The sequence below is a fragment of the Ambystoma mexicanum genome, chromosome 6p (genome assembly GCF_040938575.1).
Source record: "Ambystoma mexicanum isolate Mex_15411 chromosome 6p, UKY_AmexF1_1, whole genome shotgun sequence".
NCBI lineage: Eukaryota > Metazoa > Chordata > Amphibia > Caudata > Ambystomatidae > Ambystoma > Ambystoma mexicanum.
The window spans coordinates 783,823,161-783,848,783 of NC_090935.1; the positions used below are offsets into that span (position 1 = coordinate 783,823,161).

Sequence of the window (25,623 nt, forward strand, 5' to 3'; positions counted from 1 at the left end):
CAGAGGATAGATTGAGGAGAATGAGGACAGAAGGGAGATTAGAGTCAAGATTGGAGAGCAACTCCACATGGGTGTCCAGGAGAGCAGTTTCCGTGCTTCTGGCATCTCTGAAGCCAGACTGGTTGTCCTGGAGGCAATCAACAGAGTCACTATGTAGATGAAGCTGGGACATGACCTGCTATTCCAATAGTTTGCCCAGGAAAGCAGTGAGCTGTATCATGTGCATATGTTTTATATATCACGTTTTAGATGGCTAGATGTGGGTAAGGTCTCTGATTTAATGATGTATGTTAACCTTTCTTGGATTTCCGAGGCAAATGGGAATGATTTCTACCTGATTGGGGAATGGTGTTACCCTTGTTCCCGTTAGCTGTGGCCTGTGAGTGATGAGAAGGTCCATACTCACTGACATTTCTGGCCAAACCAATTTGGGCAGCTTGGGTTTGTGTCACCATTGCCAATCTCCCTAAGAAGGAGTATTTCAATTTCATTTTTCTTTTTATTTACATTGAAAGAAAAGGAACCAATTAGATATAGTTTTCAGGCACTGACCAGTCCCATTCTTTAAGGATTTTCTACATTTCAACCATAGCCCACAATAATGTATCCTTTTATAGCCCCATATAATGATCCAACCCGGTGTTTTCTAATGTAAATGCCTAAGTCTTCATTGTTCAGGATTTCATTTGACAGGGTTGTAGTTTACTATTATGCTATTGCATTGCAAGAAAAGGCCTCCACTATGTCTCACTTTGAGACACACCTGTTTTAGAATCACCCATGTTAAATAAGTTGTTATAAGTGAACATTTCCCATGTCTTTGTTGGTTGTCAGAACACTTATCAATATGTCTGTTGTAATGCATGCATTTACACAACGTTCCTAATAATTGTAGTAATTGTCCAGATTAGTAAGAACCCATATTTATGTATGTATTGGCAGCTCAGAAGTGGACCATAGGGAGGGCTCTGTCCTTGCCCAACAGGGATGCAGTTAGGGGACATTGCTTGTCAGAAACAAACCTGTCCTCAATCCTATCCTGTAATAGATGATAAAGAATATTACACAACTTTCTGCCTTTGAAAGGAAAAGGTTATGAACAACGCATTCCATTGGACTTTTTATTTATTCCACATAGTCTTTTAAACTCGAGAGTAATTACAAGTTGAACATTTGAGAACAGCAACGAGCTACTTGTGCGCATTTCTTAATTCCCCCCAGAAATGAGTCCTCATATTTACCTTTGTGGGTGATATTTTACAATTAATGTATCCAACTCTGTTTTCTTTTCAGATTGTGCCGCGAGTTCTGTTGGTTCAATGAATCAATGTTAAACTTACCCACAGAAAACACATTGTTGAACCAGAGATGATTAATGTTTTTTTTTTTTTTTTTTTTTAGCCTAGCAAAGGCAAAATGGAGAACTTGTTTTGGGTTGTGTTGACCTATACATGCCTGTTGTTATTCTCTAAGGTCACAGTGGTAATTACTCCAATCTCTAAAATAAAATATGCATCATAGTATCTCATTAACCGTTCCACTGAAGAGAACGAGTTGGTGGAAACCTTGGCACTAACTTCCCAGTGATAAGAAAATGATATACATTCTTTCATTGTAGTTACTGCTATTCGCACCTATTACTGCAGAAAAATGCATTCCATAGCAAAGGGGCTGACGTCTTTTAGTACTGACTTATGTCATTTGAGTGTATTAGGCAAACTTGAAATGTCCATTGAAGAAGACCTAAAACACAACAATTGTGCCATGTGGTATTGTTCCTACGTCTTCTTAGTGGCATGGTGTATGTGTGAACTGTGGATATTAGTTGAAGACGGCCATTGTATTCATCTCTTCCTCTACTCTTGTGGTTGCGTGGTGGCATTTTGATCTCAACCCTACTTATTCAGGCAAGCATTTTGTCTCCATATTCTTCTGCTTACTTCGAGACCCTCCTGCGTTGTAGCTCCTTCTCGCCAGGATTTCTTTTCTCCTATCTGCTCAAGTGTTTCTAGGATCTTGTGTCTTTTGGATCTATAGGATGAGCTGCTCTCTATTCCCTCCCACCTCGAAACACTTGTGTACAGGCGCGTTATAAATGACTTATCATATCATGTAGTACTTGAGGTATCAATCCCTTCATACCTCTCTTTTCTTTATGAGGTATGTTCAACAATAAACCATGGCTTGGCATTAATGTAAACTAAGCATGTGTTCACATGTCATTTTAAAAAAATGCCCTCTGTAACATCGATATGCTATGCTGTGCTAAAAACAAGGGCAAAGGAAATGATAAAAATACAATTATTGTTGACCAATGTTGATAGTTTGAACTGTTGAGTCATGGTTCAGGGGTGTGCACAAGGTATTCTTTTCTTTTTGTTTCAAATGATAAAACCATTAAATGAGTTTTCTAATGATTAGCATTGTTCTGGTAACGCCATTAGGGCTTGATAGGAAACCCAATATATCTAATTGGCAGGTTCAGGAATTTGAAGGATCTAGGAGCAGCACCTACCCAATCATCATCTGATAACCACTTGGTCATATGAGTTAACCACCCGATCATCATCAGATGAATGCTTGTTCACATGAATTACCTACCCTATTATCATTGGATAACCACTTAGCCACATGAATTGCCTTCCCAATCATCATCGGATAAACACGTGGTCACATGAATTGCCTATCCGATCATCATTGGATAACTGCTTGGTCACATGAATTGCTTATCGATCATCATCTTATAACTGCATGTTCACATGAATTGCTTACCCGATCGATCATCATCAGATAACCACTTGGTCACATGAATTACCTACCCGATCATCATCAGATAACCGCTTGGTCACATGAATGACCTACCCGATCATCATCGGATAACCACTTGGTCACATGAATTACCTACCCGATCATCATCGGATAACCGCTTGGTCACATGAATTGCACTTCTTTTTGATCTTCTAGGGTGACTTCTATGCCTGAACAGGTAGTGATTCTCCAGGGATCCAATCTAAAGAGAGAAGGGAACATGGTCAGGAATAATGTCCATCTTTAGACTTTGCTGACATTGCCAGCATTCCTAGCGTTATGTCAGAAAAATCATGTCATGCAACAAAGTGTCACTGTTAGTGCGTGGTTTGCTTGCATATGCTATAAAAACATCAACAAGAAAATGTTTGTATGACTATTTGGCGACACTCCCAATCCAGTTATTCATCACAGCTGTGTACGTGATTGACAGGGCATGATTCATTCAACTTTACGACAACCCAAGCAAGAGCCAGGAGGCCATTACGCCCATTTCTACCCCACGTTTAGTCTTAGTTCTCCTGACTTTGATGGGCAAACAACACTAGGCCCTATTACGGGTAGATTATCACAAATACACACAAAATTCATATGCAATTGAGATATTGGTATGGACCTACTGCATTTGGTTTCAATGTAAAAAGAGATTTGCCATTAAGTAAATGGTGCATCTTTTAAATAATGTTAGATAATCATATAAATACAGGTGGATTGGAAATACAGAGCACATACACGTTGGGTCCAGACCTCTGCATTAGTGTAGACGGCTTACCCATAGTACCACACTATTGTAGATATAGAAATACAGAGCACATGCAGAATTGCATCCAGACCCCTGCCTTAGCGAAGGAGACTTTCCCATACTAACATACTACTGGAGATACAGAAATACAGAGCACATGTATCTTTTCATCCAGACCTCTGCATTAGTGTAGAAGACTTAGCCATACTACCATACTATTGTAGATATAGAAATACAGAGCACATGCAGAATTGCATCCAGGCCCCTGTCTTAGTCAAGGAGACTTTCTCACATAGAGCATTGTGTATAGCCCCCTGCCTTAGTGAAGGAAACTTTCCTATACTAACATACTACTGGAGATACAGAAATACAGAGCACATGTATCTTTTCATCCAGACCTCTGCATTAGTGTAGAAGACTTAGCCATACTACCATACTATTGTAGATAAAGAAATACAGGGCACATTCATCTTTCCATCCAGACCTCTGCATTAGTGTAGAAGACTTACCCATACTACCATACTATTGTAGATATAGAAATACAGAGCACACGCATCTTTGCATCCAGACCTCTGCATTAGTGTAGAAGACTTAGCCATACTACCATACTATTGTAGATATAGAAATAAAGAGCACATGCAGAATTACATCCAGACCCCTGCCTTAGTGAAGGAGTCTTTCCCACATACAGTATTGTGTCTAGCCCCCTGCCTTAGTGAAGGAGACTTTCCCATACTACCATAATATTGGAGGTATAGAAATACAGAGCACATGCAGCATTGCGTCTAGCCCCCTGCAGAAGTTTAGAAGTCTTTCCTGTGCTACCCTACTACTGTAGACATTAGACATATGAAACACTTACAGCATTGAGTGCATACCCCATACAGTAGTGTGGGAGTATGTCCCATAATAGCGTACTACTGGAAACATAGAAATACAGGGCACATACAGCGTTGGTCTCCCCCCGCATTTTTGACCAAAAAAAGACCCAGCAAAAAATGAGGTCAAATTGTAAAAAGGTGAAATATTTTCGATCAAGTAGACCTAAACCATTAGGCTGTTCCATGGGCTAATGTTTCCTGGGTAAAAAACTCAGGAGCTAATAGACTTTGTGTTGTTAGCACAGCTCTGCATTTGCTGTTGTCGGATTCTTTATGCCAATTTATGTTTGCATTTGCTTCCCCATTTGTCAACCAACTCAGATAAAGGTTGACAGCCGTGGTTCTTCCAGAGGCTTTGGCAGATGCCTGAATGCTCTCTGGCTACACCTCTACCATGCCATCGATACACTTGTCGGTGCCGGGCTCAATGCTATTTTCTATTTCTACCACTTGCACCAGAGAGCAAAATGTCTCAATCAGGCACGAGGGGTCGTCAGCTCGACAGCAGTCAAGGTATAACAAACCCAGAACTACCATTTGACTGCAAGGCGAGTTTTTTGCGAGATACAACATACCCTGGCCCAACAGGCCCAACAGGCCCAACAAGAACATTTGATGAGGACATTAATACTATTTTGTCCAGTAACCTTAAAAATTAAACTCAAGTACTCATTCTGGGAGACTTCAACATCGGTTTCAATGACCCAACTGATCTGCTTGCCAGCACTACCTCCAATACCATTTCAGAAATAGGATTTATTCAAAGAAGCAATGCACCCACACACGACAAAGGCAGAATACTAGACTGGGTGGCGTACTACAATTTTCAAGCCAACATCCTCAGTATTTCTCCCTTACCCTGGACAGATCACTACCTTGTGTCCTTCATGCTCTCTACCACTAGACCCCCATTCCCACTAGCCATCAGAGCCCCACCCACGCTAACTACAAACAAAAAGAGTATTACCGTGGAGAGACTTAGCCCGACCTTACTCCCCACACTCAACACACTCCCTGACAAATTGGATCCTGAAACCTTGGTTGAAGAATACAACAAAATCATGTCCTCCTCACTGGACCTAATTGCCCCCCTCAAACTCAGACCAAGCAAGCCTAAAACGCACCTGAACAAATGGTTTACACCATTCCTCAAAAACCTAAGACAGCAAAAAAGAAACTGCGAGGCTACTTGGAAAAAATCACCATCAGCAGCCAATAAACTTAAATTCACCAAACTCTCAGCCCTCTACAAAAAAGAAAAATGCCTAGCAAAACTAATCTCTTTCGACGTGCGCATATCCCAAGCTAAATCAAGTACGAAGGAATTATTTTCTATCCTCAAAGAAATAGATATTCCTATAGCACCGCTTGGCACGTGCACTAAAGATAAAACTTGGTGTTCTGAGATCCAAAACTCATTAGCCAACAAGATCTCTACTTTACATAACATAATCTCCTGCAAAAGAGCCTCACTAAACGACCCCACCACCCAAGCCAATTGAGAGTACTATAGATACTGAATCTACCTGCTTCAACTTCTCCAAAGTTTCCATACTCGAAGTAGAACGAATCATCCTTTCACTGAAACCATCCAACTGTCAGGGCGATCTATGCCCCGCACAGCTCATCAAGGATGCTGCCCGAGACCTCTCCCCCTTCATCACAAAGCTAATCAATGCATCCTTCTCCTCTGGTACCATCCCCACCAATCTCAAACAATCCTGGGTACTCCCACTCTTAAAAAAACCTACCCTTAACCCATCCACGCCAACAAACTATAGACCGATTACGACTGTACCCTTTCTTTTAAAAATCTTGGACAAGGTTGCGTATGTAAAAATACAGAAGCACCTGGAAGCACACCACCTCTTAGGAGCTAGGCAATCAGGCTTCCGTCCCCAACATGGGACCGAGACGGCCCTCATTGACCTTAAAACACAAGTCGATGAACTTAGAGACAACGGTAAAGCCACTCTACTCCTCCTCTTAGACCTCTCGGCTGCTTTTGACCTCGTTGATCATACTATCCTATGTACCCACCTTGGCACAGCTGCTCAATTCTCCAACGATGCCATCACCTGGATTAGATCCTTCCTTAATGGCAGAACCATGAGGGTCTTCTTGCCTTTAGCAGTGGCAGACCCCATACCTATCTCCTGCGGCATCCCACAGGGCTCTTGTGTCTCGCCCACACTGTATAATATCTTTACCAATCCCCTTTTTGATGATCTGGATCATCTTGGTATCACCTACACTAATTATGCAGATGATACTCAGATCCTCCTTCCACTTTCTGGGGATTATTAAAAGGATTGGGCCTTGGTGAATAGAGTGTACATCATCATCCAGGCGTGGATGGCCACACACGGACTATGCCTGAATGATGACAAGACAGAACTCATTATCCTGGGCACCCCTACTAGCTTAAAGAAACTAGGCCATGTCTATTCTTCATTTATAATCGATGGTAACAGTATCAAAGAAGGTCAAGAGGTCAAAACATCGGGTGTTTACCTTGACTCAAACCTCTCTTTTAAGAAACAGGTGAACTCCCTAGCATCCTCTACCGCTTATACATGCAAACTGATCCGTGCAGCCAAGCCATTTCTATCTGATACCAGTTGCACGACCCTTGCTAGAGCCCTTATTCTGTCTCGATTGGACTACTGCAATGCCCTCTACCTAGGGTCTACCAAAGTGATTACAGTAAAATACAAACCCTACAAAATAACGCCCTCAGAGCGGCACTAGGCATCTCTAGAAGAGACCACATCACTGCTCATAGCCAAAAGTTTAATTGGCTCCCTATCAACGACAAAATCATGCTAAAAACCTTGTCACTTAACCACAAATCACTTAACGCTGCCCCCACCTACTTGATCGATAGATTCCATAGAGAAACCTCCTTGAGACCCACTAGAACAGCATACAAAGACTGCCTATCCATTCCCAACTTCAACCATTCCACAATAGGGTGCAACAGCTTCCCAGTGAAAGCCACTAAACTGTGGAACTCCCTTCCTCCCACTTTGAGAATGGACCTCCCTTACCACCACTTCCAGACTAACGTTATCCTATGGTTGAACACATAGTATTATACCATTACCTGTATGTGTGTATATAATGCGTGGTTCACCTGTCTGTATGTATATATTTTTTTTGCTGTTGTAACCAAGTTTTGCATATTCATGTAACTGCTGCGCTCTGTTAACCGAGGGTATGATCGCGCATTATAAATAATAAACAAACAAAATGAATTTGGAACAAATGTGCTCTAAGAAAGCATTAGGCAACATAGGAGCATGTTGTGTGACAAGCGAGAATGGTGAGACAAACCCTATGGCGTGACACTCAAGTCTCAAATAAGAAACCAGAAAAATGAGATATGCAGCCAAAGTGCATTGTGATGATTGTGCTTCTAGTATGTGCACTTTAAGCACCTAGAATATAAATAGATAATAAAAAAAAACAAGTTCTGGATTTGCAAAGAAAAACAAGAGACCAACACATTACCTAGTAGCAAAGCGACAGAACAAAAACAGTGCCCATCCCTTAACTCACTGATTGATGGTACCAAGTGGTGGTTCTTATCGTGCAGTTTTAGGAAAAGTGAGGGTGCTCCTCTACTTAGAATGATCATGGGTCAAATAACCTGTTCTATGGAATGCCTTCCACCCAGGAAGGTCTACAACCACGTGTTAGCTCACCGAACCTTTTGCATATCAATTTTTGTCCCACCTACATGGGCAGTCCAACAATAAAATGCTAGGCAATTCTCCTCTGAACAAGATCACCAACCACAACCCCAGACACGTGTTTCCGCCTGGTCAGGCCTCATCAGTGAGGTGAAGCTGAGACTATCTAAGGCACAGTAAGCTAAGGGTCCATGTCTGGTTTACCCAGCGTTACTTATGGTGAAACCTCTAGTTTTACAAATTAAACAAAGGTTCTGGAAGCCCCTCTACTGAGAACTAACATGGCTTAAAGAACCTGTTCTATGGAATTTCTTCCACTCAGGGGGGGGTCTAGAACCAGGTTTTAGCTCACTGCACCTTTCACAAATCTATTTGCATATCAGTCTGGTCCCACCCTAAAGGAGCTCTCCAGCACCAAAATGCTTGGCAATTCTCCTCTGAACAAGAGTACAACCGGTAACCCCAAAGACATGCACGTATCAGGCAAAAATAGAGTTTGCATATCTGTGCACATCTTTGCCCTACTGTTTACTTCCTTCTGAAGTATTTATTTCCTTTGAAATTGTTTCTACTGAAATCAGCTGATAGTAATTGGCCTCCTACATAGCATTTACTGCCCGTTCCTCGGTAATGCTAATGGATTTAGGAAAGTCGTGCCTTTGCACTTGGTCTTTAAAATGAACATCGGTACATTTCAGCCTAAAAACTGTCCCTTATTGGCCAGAAGTTTACTGCAAGCGAAACAGTTAATTGGGTTAGACCAGGACTGCCGCCCATCCTACACCCACCAGTCAGGTTCCACGATGCATGGGAGGGGAGGCCAAGTCTAATGCTATGTTATAGATGCTTCTAAAGTGCACATGTATGCCCCACCCGAGGGCACCATAGTGCTAAGGTACACACCAACAGACTAGAAATCGACTGATTACATAGCTGGAGACATATATGACGTTAGCTGGTGACTGGAGGCAAAGGGGGCTGTCTGTGCCTCCTTTAATGGCAACACGGACAATCCCACAATTTGCAGGAATGGGTAGAAAACCACATGCTGTCCTTTCTCTTAAACCTATGATACGCAGGAAGTGGCTTCTGAATCGCAAATTGCGAGTTGGGCCGCTTTTAGTAAATCGCTTGGGGTAAATAGTAGACTAGCATTGCAGTAGATCCTGGACTTTAGGCGCAGGGTCTGGAATTCCATCTTTTGTTAATCTGGGAGTCAGTATAGCTGACGCAGTGCTGCAGATATGGAGTTCATGCCGGGTCCTTTTAAAAGTAATCTCTCCGTGGCGTTTGGAACTATACGGAGCTTACCAATGCCCTGCTTCGGATGTCCTAAAAAGATAGGTGTCGTGGTCCAGATTTAAAGAACATTGCTTTGGGATGCGATTGAGAAGAGCATCTTCTCCCTGCAAGACGCTGCGCCTCAAATTCTCCCAGGGCAGAATGGGATTCCACGAACAGTTGTCACTGTATGATTTCTAACTGTGGACAAGAGCCTTCGCAAGAATGTATACCCTCACAGGTAGCGTGCCCCTTAAGGGTAACTCTCCCGTAATGTGGGATATTTCAGATACAACCATTCTCCCCCTGCTGCCCATCTCTGCTCCTGGTGGCACCCTGACCAAGGCACGCCAACTCTGCTGTGGACCTATGTAAGTCTGGGTACCCCCTTCAATAGGATCTCCCCATTACAAGTGAGCTGGAAAGGTGGCTCAACAAGAAAAGGGGTCATCGCTGCCACAGGACCAGCATGCAATGTGGACGTTTGAATCCCGCCAGGGCCGACCCAGCCTTGCATGCTTTCAAAGTCAATGAATTGAGCCCTATTACCCTCAGTAAAAATAGCACGTATGATTACAGATCTTAGAAGCAGGAAAAACGGTGTAAAAATGTGATGTTCTCTGCATATGTGGACAACTGCATAGAGTTTTTCTTTTGGTAGTGTATTTGGTAATGGTTAGGAGAATCTTCTTCAATCAAGGTGAAGGGAGGATAGCTCACTGGCAACGCGCGGGCTTGGAAGCAAGCATAAACCGAGCGCGCTATAAATACCTGCCTTTGCACTATCCAAATGTACAAGGCGTAGTAGGATCGTTCCACCCTCCCCCACCCTGTTGCCTTGTTGTACCTTGACACACACACGTGTATAAGCACATTACATGACAAGGAAAGGGGAGCCGTTTCCATCCTCCTGAAAGGACCAGCCTTCGTCATACTTCCTTAGAGGTTGCATGTTAAATAGGTTATGTTGCAACATTTACCCGAGAGGCTGTGTTGCAAGGATGGGAGTATTCTGTATGGAAGGAGTGCAGAGCGATCTTTGGAAAGGGGGCGTGGGGAATCAAGTCCTACTGATGCGAGGCCGAAGAAGAGAGCACGAGCTAACCAGCCATTTTCTAGGCTTCCATTCCTTGCTCCGACAGTGTAACTACAGCCCAGAGTAGTGGCACCGAGAGAAGTGGATGGGCATACATGTGTTCTCTTAGTTGGCCAGAGCAAGCGTACCTGAGCTCCTCCAGTAAGGATTTGGGCTATTCTGTCCCTTAGAAATGTTTTAAAATAATCGGGTGAAATCATGCATTTTGCAGCAAAAATCTCAGACAAATTGTGAAGCAAAGCATTGAATTCACACTCTGCTACAAATGGCACCACATGAAACTCTCCGATTGATACCAGGTTACCACCAATAAACAGGAATATTCTGCAACACAAGTTGATGCTTGCTGTGCCCAAAGAACACACATAAGACTTTGCACTAGAAAAATACACTGTGCACAGTTCCATGAATCAGGGTTTGTGTCAGCAGTGCAAAGTCACTTTTCAGCAGTGCAAAGTCACTTTGAACCCTGCAACAATTCCATGAATCTGGCCCCAAATTGTAAAATTGGTGAAAGTTCAGGATCCCGGAGGGCGTCCTGCAGTCGAGGTATACGTGTCCCTAATTGCCCCTACCGTGCACATTGCAGTGAGGAATGCAGCAGGTTGTCGCTCCACCACTGGAATCACAGCAACATCTGTATTGCATGGGTTGGTTTGGCTAAGACAGAGAGAGCATAATGTTCCTGCAAACTACCACACTCCACATTTTCAAGTTGAAGTTACTCCACCATCCAGAATGACTCGTGGTTAGACAATTAGGAAAATCCACAAGAAAGGTCGGTGATGTAGAGGACAAAACAGAAGTCGAGTTCGATAAATAAAATGGTTTCAAAGTCATTTCCCCTGAAAAAATGCCTAAAGTGGGCTTGTTATCAAGAGCATGGCAGAGCGAAGTAGAGGCACTGTAGTCATACATGAATCCAGAATTAGGAAATGAATTGGCCCACGTCAGCAAGAATCCTCACACGAGGCATGCAAGATTCCATCTGAGGTACTAAATTGCCCACAGTAAGATACAGCATTTCTTCCATGTGAGCCCCCACATTGCATCATATGAGCAATCTATGCCATGACGTTTCATAGTACTGGAGTCATTATACAGACCTCACACCAGTAATGAAATGACAACTGCAGGGGTCATAGAAGCCCCCGCACCCCCACAACGTCCATTAACATTGCTAGCATTGGGCATTGGATTCCCTCATTTTTCTCTGATCATTGAAATTGACACTGCATAAGGCAGTTTATTTTCCCCAGGATGAAAATAATCTCTTAACCATATAAGAGCCATTAATTGCCCCCGCGTGATGCCAGTGGTTGTTACAGAAGCCATCTACGACCTTGGCCACAAATAGGTGATAAAGTTACTTGCACACGTAGTATTACATTGTTCACTAACGGTCGCGAAAACTCATCTCAAATGGGCGTGAAATTCCCTAAAATGTCTCCCCATATTACTATGTTTTGTTCATTTATTTGTCTTTATTTGTCTTAGTTGTTGATTACACATTTTTCAAATTTTTGCACCATTAAAAGGGTCAAGAAAAAACAAGCATTACATCATGCAATTTCTACAACTGCCATTAACAAGAGTAAAATAGTTAAAAATACAAGATTAAATGCTAGCACATTAAAATGAGAAACACGGTGTCCTAAAAATCATCATATGTATCATGAGTTCAGTAATAAAAATCAATTCATCAAGGTGGTAAAAATGCAATTATCCAAGCCTAAATGCATCATCATGGATTTCAAGGCCAGTATGAACTTTACTGTAGCAATATTTAACGATACTGATTCAGCAGTAAACATCTTTGACCATAAACTATCCTCAGTTAAAAACCGAAATTGACAAAACTACTTTAAAAAAAATCTCTTCGTTGTGCTAAATGTGGACAAGAGAAATCACCCAATATAACCCATGAATTTGACATACACCAGAAATTATGACCCACACTTTGAGCCATGCAGTCCCCCCATGCGATCAATATAGTTGCACACAGGAATATTCAAATTGCCACCATCTAAGTCATTAATGTTGCCTGATTTAAGTCATAATGTTAGCATGATATTGGCTAACACAAAACATGCAATTGCTATCACATAACAAGCTGTTAGAAGTGTCCCATGGGTGCCCTGACCATTCTATAGTGAGAAATGTATTTGCATTGCAATGTGGAATGAGACCCATGTGAACATGAGAGTTCCAACAAGTGTCATCTCTTGGCTTCACATGTTATAACATGTACCCTACATGAGCTATGTTAATCCCTGTGTATCCCATAATAATCCCATGGAGTTGATCGGCAAAGCGTCCATTCGCCTCTTTGCTGCTACTGCTCATCATACGTGATGAGGTTATGGAAAGCTAAATCCGGGATTCTATGGAACATAGGGTTTCTGTTGAAAAAGCAGAGGAAGGGCATCAGGCTTTATGCAGAACAATGTAAAGTAAATAAATGTATAGATACAACTTTTAACTACCTCCTGATGAAAGTCCAAGCAGTAAGCTCATCAAGGACGGAAACGTGCACACTTTGGGGTTTCTCTAGTATTTACTCTGAAAGGTTTCAGTTTCTGAACGTTCTGGTGTTGTAGTCATATCATTTTCTGGATGAAAAATTCAACATTCATTGTCTGCAGTTTGCCTATCCTGTTTTCTCATTGGGTTGTTTTTATCTTGCGCTTAAGAATTTCATAAGTGAATTTTTGATATATTTGTAATGATGAATAATGTGTGGGTAATACTTTTTTTAAAACATATATATATATATATATATATATATTCAGTGAAAAAACTTTGTTAAAGGGACGTTATGGTTAAGTTGCGCTACTAAAAACCTATAAAATTCAGTGAAAAAACTTTGTTAAAGGGACGTTATGGTTCCAAGTAAAACCGAAAAACCCTTGAAATTCGCCAGTTATGGTAAGCTAAGCAACCATAACTCGCGCCACCACCGTGCACTGCTAAGACTAACACCCAGGACATCAAAGATGACATCACAAATGTCATTGATGACATCACTGATGACATCACATGTGTATGTACTTCTCATGAAATATTTGTAGAAGGGATTCTTATTATGTTGCGAAAAAAGTGTCAAGAATCATTGCAAGAAATATACCCTAATAAGTGAATGTTGTAAAAAGAGTATCGGAGAAAATCTCTCCTGGCACAACACACCCACCAAAATTTCCTGACCAATCCCTTTCAGTGCTTATTCCCATTTGCATGACTTCTGAACCCAAAAATCCCCGGATGTAACTCCCGATGTCCGCGAACTACCGCCATGTCCGCGGACATATCGTAACATGAACAGCCCTTCTAACATTTCCACTACACTCTCTCTGCCATTCCCTCATTGGATGTACCTCAAAAATCACATGACCATGCACCAATCACATTCAAGACCTCTACATCTAACTGCATCATCATAGATCAGCACTGCAAATGTACTCTGAATCTCTCTGAGTATAAGTGTCATATCATTGGCAAGCAGCATCTACCAGAAATACAGTACAAGTCTTCAAGATCTCTACTAGCAGCTCCATGTGCATGAACACAAACTTCAGGTATGCATATTTTCTGTATAGTAGATGAACACATTTTCAAACAGACTTTTACCTTGTAAAATCTGTAAAATGAATTTACTGTACTTTTTTCAATTTCCTAAAATCAACTATCACTTATAAACCTTTATACTATTTACTTTCTTTATACACACACACTCAAATCATGTTAAACTAACATTTTTTAAATGAAATATATAGACTACATATATTCAAACAAAATTGCATGCAAACACAATCTATGTTTAAACCTTTATAAAAAATACTTATACAATTTCATATTTTTTGTTTTTATTTATTTATTTACTTAATTACTTTAAATTAGACATGACATTGAGGCGCTATTACCTAGAACAGTTTACTTACAGAAATAGTGGTATTCACTAATATATTACAAATTTCACAAGACATAGTAAAGATATGTTTTTTTGCTACAGTTAGTCATTCAATACAATGTGTTCATTAAGAACATATCATATGTACTGAACTGATGCAATGTATCTTATGTAAATAAATTAGTTTAATGGTTTTACAGAAGGCACTGAGGATTTCAATTAAAAAAATCAATATCTAAATTAAAAACAGTGCTATATACAAACAAAGTTACTAATTTGAAGCTTTTACAATTGCAGTGAAGACCAGTTTCCTGAAAAGAAGCAGCCGAATTCGAAGAAGAAAGAAAATCTAAGAAGTTACCTGTTAATTTAAAAAAAAAGTAAAATATCACCATAATATTTGTATTATTAATCAAATGTACTATAACATTAATACGAGCTATTTCGGTTTCTAAAAATAGAGATTTTGTACCATTTTGTCCAAAAAATTCCATGTCTTAAACAGCGATTTACAGCCAGAATGGCCCACAAATTTCTATTTTTGGACACACAAATTAGCCAACTGAACCACTACAATTTTCATATTATAGAACAAACAACTGTTTTAATTGTATACATTAGATTTACTATTTGTACTTTTCCACACCACTAGCTTACTTTTTTTTTGTCATCTGAACCCCAGTTTAGTAACACATAAATTCAAGAATACCTATCCCTACTAGTTTTAGTTCCCAATGCACAATCACACACCATTACATACATCTTTATCATCTTACTCAAACACTCATGCACACAGCACACATACATTCCAGAACACCCCAACCAATATCTTCTTTATTTTTTTCAACAGACCCTAAAGAATGCCTACCAAAAGTCAAGTCCTTAGAAAGCAACGCAAAAGTAGAGCAAATGAAAATAAAGGTGTCCAACATAAGCATCCATCTCTAGCAGAATTTGTAAAAAAAGTTGAAACAAAACAGCTAATACAATCATTTAGTGAAACACAAGAAGTTTCAAGTGAAACAACTTTGCTTCCTCTATCAAAATGTAAAACAAACCAAAAAACAATTAACAGAAAATCAGCTATCAGTACAGATAAAACTACTTCTTCAAATTTTAATATAGTGCAAAGTAAGCATACCAAGAAAAGTATTTTAGCCAAAATATACCGTCACAAAGTCCTTCAAAATCTTATAAAAACAGGAGAGAAATCAGGTTCAAAGCTTAAAACCTATCATAGGAAATTAATCTTAGAAGCATTGATGGACAGTGCAGTTCTTCTCAAAAGAAATTTATCTATTTTACTGTTAAACAAAATGAAACCACTAACAAAACTAACAAAACTAATAACTAAATTACAAAAAAGACTACTCAATAAGCGAAATATCAACAGAAAGAACTTCTTAAGTATCAGCGGAGGTGATGGAATCACACTACAAGCACAGAACCATATTTTAATGAAGAAGCGTACAAACAAAAGCAAACGAATACAATTGCCATACATAGCAGTGGTCGAGGTTATGAAAAAGTGAATAATACCATAATGGAACAAGAAGTGGTTCTTACAAAAATATGCCCTGAAAACTTAGAATTACCCCTCCATTCAACTGAATCAGAACGTCTAGTGTACAAATGGCCATGCACGTCAATGTGTAACATTCCCAAACAATGTTTCAAATCTTTAAGCCAATTCCTCAATAAATATGTAAAAAGCAAAGACAAAATCAAAATTAAATTACTGCAAAATATAGATACCTGTCCAGTGTGCAAGTACACAGGACTACAAGGACATTCATTGGCCTGCATTACAGGACCTACTTGTAAAACAACTTTCCATGATATCAAAAGGATATCAAGACATCATTCAACTATAAGAAATCTAGTCTATAAACTGTACTATGCTAAAAGTCCTGCTTTAGCACTAGCAAAGTTAAATAACATCCTTCTACATGGTACAGCAAAAGACCTACTTGAAGAAATTCACTATATCCAGAAAAAATATTTTGGAAGTGAAAGCCATTTACAGAATGAAATAGCTTTAAACCAATTAAGCAACAATTCTACACATGGCAAACTTTTGCTAAACACATACAAAAAAGAAATACAAAAATGTAAAAGTACATCAGCTGAAGTACCAAACCATGTATGTGTATGTTGCCGTAGAATTTTTTATAAAAGTAACACAAAAACTGTGGACCTATCATACAAAATAGAAGACAATGAAGATTCTAAATGGTTTGAATTAGCTATCTACCTTGTAGCAGAAAACAAATATGAAATAACTGAGCCCTTAATACTTTGCAGTTATTGCACTACAAAACTTGACAACAACCAAACTCCTTCACGTTCTATCACAAATAATTTGGAATTATACCCAGTACCAAAACCTCTACAACAACTTAATTTATATGAGAGCATCATAATTCAAACAGTACACCCATTTCAAGCAATAATACGCCTTCAACCAAAAACAGCAAAATTACCTCCCTCTGAATTGGTAAAAGGCATTTGTGGAAAAGTAGTTTATTTACCATTAAATCTAAAAGAAAATGTGCATACTCTAGGAGTGCAACGTCCAATGCAGCAATCTTTAATTATATTAGTAAATGGAGTACCTACAAAAGACAAAAAAATATGGCAACAGCTGGTAGATTTATTTCAAGTTAGACAAGCCTTCCAATATCTTAAAGAGAATAATGAATATTACAAAGAAATTAATATTGAAGAAAACTTGAAAGATACAACTGAAATAATTCAAGAAACACAAGAAGCTGGTCAATTTGAGCTACTAGATCCTGCTACAATATCAAATACTTTAGACCATTATACAATTCATCCTTTGCACTGTAATGACACCGTACAAGATGTACTGGAAACTTACCAAATGCGTCAAACAAAAGGATCGCCAATCAGTATATGGGAAAAAAGTATAGAAGCACGTGCTTTTCTTCTACTCTTTCCTACTGGCAAAGGAGGAAGGTATGATGATAGACCTATTCAAATATCAGCTTCAGAATACCGCTCATTACGGATGTATTCTGAAGATCCCAGATTTAGACAAAATGTGGAATACATTTTCCACCTACTCTTTGAAAGTGAACTAGCAACTTTATGTTACGGAGTTGCAAACATATTAAAATCAGGATCACACTTTCAAAATATGACAGTTACACAATTATTAGAGAAAGTGCAACAAAAGGATGAGGTTTTACAATCAAATATTACAAATCTATTAGCAAATATGCGTGGTACTAAAGAGTACTGGTTTCGACGTCATGGAGATGTACGTTGTATGATCAGAAACCTTGGCCCACCCACTTGGTTTGTTACATTAAGTTGTGCAGAATATGCATGGGGAGATTTACATGATTTCCTACGCATATCAAATAAAAACAAAACAAACATAGATATTCTAACACCTGGAGAACTTTGTTCTTTGGATCCTGTTAATGTTTCAAGATATTTTCACCATCGCTTCATTGCTATGCTACATTTTATTTGTAATAAAACTGTTCCTCCCCTTGGAGAAGTGCAACACTTCTTTTGGAGAAAAGAATACCAAGCCAGAGGAGCATCACATATCCACATGCTTTTATGGATTAAAGATGCTCCTAAATTTGGTCAAGACAGTGATGCCACTGTTTTACAGTTTATTGAAAAATATGTCACTTGTGAAATTCCATCAGAAGCCACAAATAGTGATCTTCATGCACAAATTTTACAATTTCAAAGACACAAATGTGGAAAATATTGTCGTCGCAAATACAAAAACAAAGGCAAATACTACACCAAATGCCGATTTGGTTTCCCTAGACCAGTTACAAATACAGGTCAAGTAAACAACCTCATGTCTTCAGTTAGACATAGTGTTAAAGGTAAGTCACCTAAAAATACATATTACATAAAAAGAAAAGAAGAAGAAAAATATATCAATGATTATAATGCAATCATTGCCCACTTATGGAATGCAAACATAGATGTGCAGTACATTGCAGACAATTCTACTGCAGTTGCACGATATGTCACAGCATACTTAACTAAAGCAGAAAAGACAGAGCTCCAAGACCTCTGGAATGACCTGTCATCAGATAAAACAGTATCCCAGAAATTATACAGCTTGGGCATAAAAATGCTCACCCATAGAGAATGTGGATCTTATGAAGCAGCTGATCGTTTAACTGGTACTTCATTGTATGGTAAATCTGAAAATATAGTATGGCTAAGTCTTGGTCCAGCTAAATCTAGAAAAAGAGTTCTAAAATCATATGAAGATATAGAAACAATAGCCAAACATGATCCAAACAGCAAAGACATTTAAAATAAACAATTTATTGGACACATACTACCCAAACAGAAGTAATACTTTGGAAAACATGTGTCTATACCAAATAGCCCAAAACTACACATACAAAAATAATATGAAACCTGATGAAAAAAAAGGTAAATATAGAGTGACAGACTGTGAAGGCAGCTTAGTTAAACTCACTAAACCAAATTTAATTAATCATATCAAATTCTCATTGAAGACTCCTCAACATAAAGAAGTATATTACATGTCCCTGCTAAAACTCCCCAAACCATGGAGAAAAGAAGAACAATTACTAAATAACTATGACTCATATGAGGATGCTTTCAAAGCAAATGAAAGCACTATAACTGATGTAAACTTTACACAGTACAAAACAATGTTGCACTATGAACAGCAACATGAAGAAGAATTCCAAGCCCAACTAGATAAGGATACTCCTGGCAGTAGTCAACCTTCTGTAACAGGAAGCCAAGAACCACTGGGAGAACCGCTAATAACAAATGAGGCAGAATTAGCTATGATAGAAGTAGAAAACACCATGGCCCTCATTACGACCCTGGCGGAAATCGCGGTGCAAAATGCACCATGGAGCACGGCGGAAAGCTGCCGATAGCGCCATGGGGGTTGGCGGATTTACCGCCCCATTCCGACCTTGGCGGGGCGGTAAATCCCCATTCCCCATTTTACCCTTCCCCATTCCCATTTTTGCCCCATAGGGTATAATGGGAGTGGGGAAGGCGTTAATTACGCCACCGTAAAATACGGTGGCGTAATTAACAACAAGGTCCCGTAGCGCCATGGATTTCTCCGCCCGGAAAAACCAGGCGGAAAACGCTCCATGGCGCTACGGGAACTCGTAGTAGGGCGGACGGGTCCGCCGCGAATAACGCTGGCGTAAACCCACTCCGCCAGGGTCGTAATGAGGCCCCATGTGTCAGTATGAAGATAAGGAAGACTTAACTATACTACAATCAAAACTAAACTAAACAATGAGCAAAGTAGCATTTTTCAAGAAGTAACAAAACAAATTGCACATGGTGTAAAACATGAAAATAAAGAATGTTCCTGCCATAATTATAAACCTATACTACTGTACGTCAGTGGTGAAGCTGGTTCTGGCAAAACATTCCTAATCAAAATCATTAGTAAGTTCCTTCAACAATTGACAAACATCAAACTGTCAGCTGTTGTCACTGCCCCCACAGGTTTAGCTGCCTACAACATAGGTGGTGTTACATTACACCGATTACTACTATTACCAGTAGAACACCAGAACAAATTAGACTATTACAAACTTTCTGCAGAAGCTGCAATGGAATTACGCAGAGTATTGAAACAAATGAAAATGCTACTAATAGATGAAGTGAGCATGGTCTCCAACCTGATGTTAGCTTTGATTCACCTCAGATTACAAGAAGTACTCTAAACAGACTATGAAGAGCTCTTTGCAGGAAAACACATTATTGTTTTTGGAGATCTGCTTCAATTAACACCAGTAAAAGGTGAACCTATTTTTAAAACATTAGGGCACAAACTCTGCCGTAAAACTGTTGGCAGCATTGGAAATGTCAACCTTTGGCAACATTTCCAATACAGAGAATTAACAGAAAACATGCGCCAATCTGCAGATCTAACTTATGCCAACATTTTTAAAAGTTTGAGAGTTGGTATACTTTCTAAAGAAGCAGAAGCAACATTGAAAACCCGGCACATTAATGCACTTTATGGCGATAATGCATGTGCTACAGATGTTATGGAACAATTAGCCCACAAAAATTTCAATTGTATGGCCTTAATGCCAACTCTTGCAAGCTGTCTCAAATTCAATGAAATTTGTTAAGTAAAGAAATGCAACCAATAATGGAAATTAGCGCCACAGACAAACTAGATGTACATGGTATGACACTACCCATGTGTGACCAAGCCACAACAAGACTAAATAATTTAGAAAAATCAATCTCAAACACAGCAGGCTTAGAAAAGATGTTAAAATTATCCTTAAATTGCAGAGTAATGCTTAAACGTAACCTTGACGTGGACCAAGGACTAGTTAATGGAGCACTGGGTACAGTTGTTGGCTTTCAAACATACCCACGTGACAACAAAATTCAGTTTGTCAATATACTCTTTGACAAACTTTCAGAAGTAAAACGGATAGGACGCTCAACAGCTAGATTCCTTCTCTTCAAAGATATGTATGTACGCAGAGAATAATTTTCTCTAACTCTTGCATATGCAGTCACGATTCATAAATCACAAGGTCTTACCCTAGACAAAGCAATGATAGATATTGGTAACACAGTCTTTAAAGAAGGCATGAGCTACGTAGCACTATCACGCTTACGTACACTTGACGGTCTATTTCTAATCAACTTTGATGCAAGTAAAGTAGACGCTGATATTCCTTGCATTTTAGAATATAATAGACTTCGCTCACTATACACTCCCCATCTAAACACATATTCTGTTCCACAAAAACTAAAACGTTGTAAAAGAAAACTAAATCAAACAGAAATGCAACAGGACGTCACTGCAAATCCTCCAAAGAGAGTAAAAGAAACTAATACTTCATCAAGTACCACAAAAAAAAAAAGAATCAATTAGAGAAAGTAAACCAGGTACTTCTTTAAAGAAGGAAGACAAACTCCAAAAAAGCATCTAGATACAGAACTACCTGGACCATTTAAATTCTCAAATATAGTTGGTGTAAGTTGCTATGCAAATGTAGCAATGAATATTCTATTTCAATTACCACCAATTGTTGACAACATTTACTTACACAGTACAGACCCATTGTGTTTGCAAATGTTAGTACTTCACAGAAATGCAGCAAACAATCCTGACAACACATATAGTGTTTTTGGAATAAGACGACAATTGGACTACTGTGCTGGAATGGTGAAATTCACTATAAACTCACAGGAAGATCCACAAGAATTTCTAATGTACTTACTACAAGTACTGGAAAACAAAAACATACCTATAAATGAAATCTTTCAGATTTCATACATGTGGAAACATACATGCACTCTCTGCAACAATGTGACACAAGAAGAAATCCCCAATGAACGCTTCATATATATAGCAATACCAAATTGTGAATCCATTCCATTTCAGCAACTTGTACAAAATGCAAACCATGGTAGATTATGCTCTACCTGCAATTCAGATAATCGCTCCACGTTAGTAATACAAACACATAGTAAATACGTAATACTAATGCTTCTAAGTTACAATGCAGATGGTACCAAAAACAACTGCAAGCTGACTGGATTCACACATGGTCAAATATCACTTGGTAAGAAAACCTTCACAACAATAGGTATAATCTACCACGCAAGAGCCACAACCAATTCAGGGCACTACACTGCATATATAAAAAAGAAATGTGGATGGTTTGAATGTAATGATAGTACCATTACTCTAAAGCAGAGATTACCAGCAAATCGTACAAATGCTTATTTGATGTTCTTAAAACCAAAATTTGATAAATTAACTGTATTTAAACCTTTAAGTAAATTTGTGTTAAAAAAATATAAACTGTTAGAATACTCCAAAAGCTATCTAACTGCTCAAAGATTCTACAAAAACTAATCAGATAAATGAATACCACTAAATTAGACCAAAAAATACACAGTTAGAATACACCAATTGGTATCTAACTGTCCCAAAATTATAAATTTGTGTTAAAATAATATAAACTGTTAGAATACTCCAAAAGCTATCTAACTGCTCAAAGATTCTACAAAAACTAATCAGATAAATGAATACCACTAAATTAGGCCAAAAAATACACAGTTAGAATACGCCAATTGGTATCTAACTGTCCCAAAATTTAACAATATCCAAATAGATAAATCAAAACCACTAAAATATATTTAAAAAATAGACAGTTAGAATACGCCAATTGGTATCTAACTGCTCCAAAATTTTATAATATCAAAACAAATGAAGAATCTGTTACTGCTCCAAAAAAAATACAACAAAGCAAAGTATAAAGCATTAGCCAGAAACAACACTGAAAACAAACAAACAAATAAACTGTAGCATAACAGAAAAAGTTTTTTTTTTAATCCAACATGGATTTTTTTTTCTCCCACAGACCCAATGATTTTAGCAACAAATACAGAAACTGAGCAAATTGCACAGTACTCTGATTTGTACTCTACTAAATATGAGGGTCGAAAAAAAATAAAAATATATTGCTTATACAATGTAGTAAGCATTTACAAAATACTAATACTAACATGCTATTTTCTTTTATCACAGAAATGAAGAAGAAAAACATGGACTCCCATTACTAGACCAAACAGTAAGTATACAATAATAAGGACAACCATAGCAGCATATCACATCCATAGTACCTAATACCTTTGTTCCTTATACATTTGTTTTTCACCCAAAGTTATAAGCAAATATGAATGTGATATGCTGCGGTGGTTGTTGCCAGGGCATAGAGTCTTGGGTGCATGGCCAATGGCCATGCACCCAAGACTCTATGCCCTGGCAACAACCACCGCAGCATATCACATCCATAGAGTCAAACATTTCAACTATGATCTATGGGAAACTTTTAATGTCCACGAACAATGTGAGTGTTCTTAGAACACTTTGAACTTTCCAGCGAACAATACGGACACCGTTTTCAGGACACCCCCTACGAACATTTCAGAACAACGCGATAGTTCTTAGAACACTTTCAACTTAACAACGAACAATACGGACAGCGTCCTCAGGACACCCCCTACGAACACTCCCCGGACACCGCGAGTGTTCTTAGAAGCGTCTTCAGAACACCACCATCTTGTTTATTTGCGAACATTTCAGGACACCGCGAGTGTTCTTAGGATGCTTTCAACTTGACAGAGAACAATACGGACAGCGTCCTCAGGACACCCCCTACGAACATTCCAGGACACCGGGAGTGTTCTTAGAAACTTCTTCAGAACACCACCATCTTGTTTATTTGCGAACATTTCAGGACACCGCGAGTGTTCTTAGGACACATTCAACTTGACAGAGAACAATACGGACAGCGTCCTCAAGACACCCCCTACGAACACTCCCAGGACACCGCAAGTGTTCTTAGAAGCGTCTTCAGAACACCACCATCTTGTTTATTTGCGAACATTTCAGGACACCGCGAGTGTTCTTAGAACACATTCAACTTGACAGAGAACAATACGGACAGCATCCTCAGGACACCCCCTACGTACACTCCCCGGACACCGCGAGTGTTCTTAGAAGCGTCTTCAGAACACCCCCATTTTGTTTATTTGCGAACATTTCAGGACACCGCGGGTGTTCTTAGAACACATTCAACTTGACAGAGAACAATACAGACAGCGTCCTCAGTACACCCCCTACCAACATTCCAGGACACCGGGAGTGTTCTTAGAAGCGTCTTCAGAACACCACCATCTTGTTTATTTGCGAACATTTCAGGACACCGCGAGTGTTCTTAGGACACATTCAACTTGACTGAGAACAATACGGACAGCGTCCTCAGGACACCCCCTACGAACACTCCCCGGACACCGCGAGTGTTCTTAGAAGCGTCTTCAGAACACCCCCATTTTGTTTATTTGCGAACATTTCAGGACACCGCAAGTGTTGTTAGGACACATTCAACTTGACAGAGAACTATACGGACAGCGTCCTCAGGACACCCCCTACGAACACTCCCCGGACACTGCGAGTGTTCTTAGAAGTGTCTCCAGAACACCCCCATTTTGTTTATTTGCGAACATTTCAGGACACCGCGGGTGTTCTTAGAACACATTCAACTTGACAGAGAACAATATGGACAGCGTCCTCAGGACACCCCCTACGAACATTTCAGGACACCGGGAGTGTTCTCAAAAACGTCTTCAGAACACCCCCATTTTGTTTATTTGCAAACATTTCAGGACACCGCGGGTGTTCTTAGAACACACTCAACTTGACAGAGAACAATACGGACAGCGTCCTCAGGACACCCCCTACGAACACTCCCCGGACACCGCGAGTGTTCTTAGAACAGTTTCACTTTGCTTGCGAACAAAACGGACACATATTGAGTCCTTAGAACACGCCCCAGTCAGTTTATTTAGAACATTTCAGAACACCCGTGATGTCCGCAAACAAATCGAACACAAAAAGAACATCTAACACATAAAAAACACAACTTTCATCCTATCTCATACACTCCCACCCTCCCCAAACACTCCTACACACCAACACACTCTACAAAATACACATTTTGAACAAAGTTTCACCGCGCTGTCCGCGGACGTCGACGAATCCAAGATGGCGGGCGCTACCGAAAAATCTGACGCGCTTCACGCTCCACGCTGTCCAATCAGCGAACACGTTGCATGTCCACGAACATCACACAAGACGATTGGCCAATCAGGACACTGTCCGCGGAGCGAACAGGGAAGTGTGTCTGCGAACCGAACACAGATATCACTAATTTTTTTTACCTACTTTTTGGTCATTTTAAAAAAAAATACTGGATGGATTTTCACCAAATTTGCAAAAGCACGCTTTCGGGGACAAGCCGCTGCTCCTGGTCCAAATTTGGTGGAAATCCGTCCAGCGGTTTGGGCTGTAGGCGCAAGCAAAAAATTTTTCCCATTCAGTCTATGGGAAAAAAAAAAGTTTTGGGACCCCCCTATAACTTTGCCCCCCCTGGACGAATCCTCACCAAACTTTGCAAAAAAATTCAGAGTGACCCAAATACTTTTTTGATAAGGTTTGGTGAGGATCCGTCCAGGGAGAGCGAAGTTGTAAACCACCCAAAAAGTGTAATAAATGAAATTTTGTACAGACTTCTTCACAGCATATTTACTTTCTGTAACTTGGGAGCTGTGGGTAACCAGGTTGGTATGGAGGCCCCGTAGTCTCTTGTTGTATGTTCCTT

General features: G+C 39.6%; 1 protein-coding gene across 2 annotated transcripts in view; it reads right to left on the reverse strand.

Moving 5' to 3' along the window:
* Positions 1 to 25,623, reverse strand: part of PCSK1 (proprotein convertase subtilisin/kexin type 1) — a 286,141-nt gene that overhangs the window by 210,970 nt on the left and 49,548 nt on the right. For both annotated transcript variants that reach the window (XM_069627655.1, XM_069627654.1), the window contains exon 2: positions 2,906 to 3,010. In XM_069627655.1, the coding sequence (XP_069483756.1) occupies positions 2,906 to 3,010 (105 nt within the window). The remainder of the gene's footprint in view (positions 1 to 2,905; positions 3,011 to 25,623) is intronic.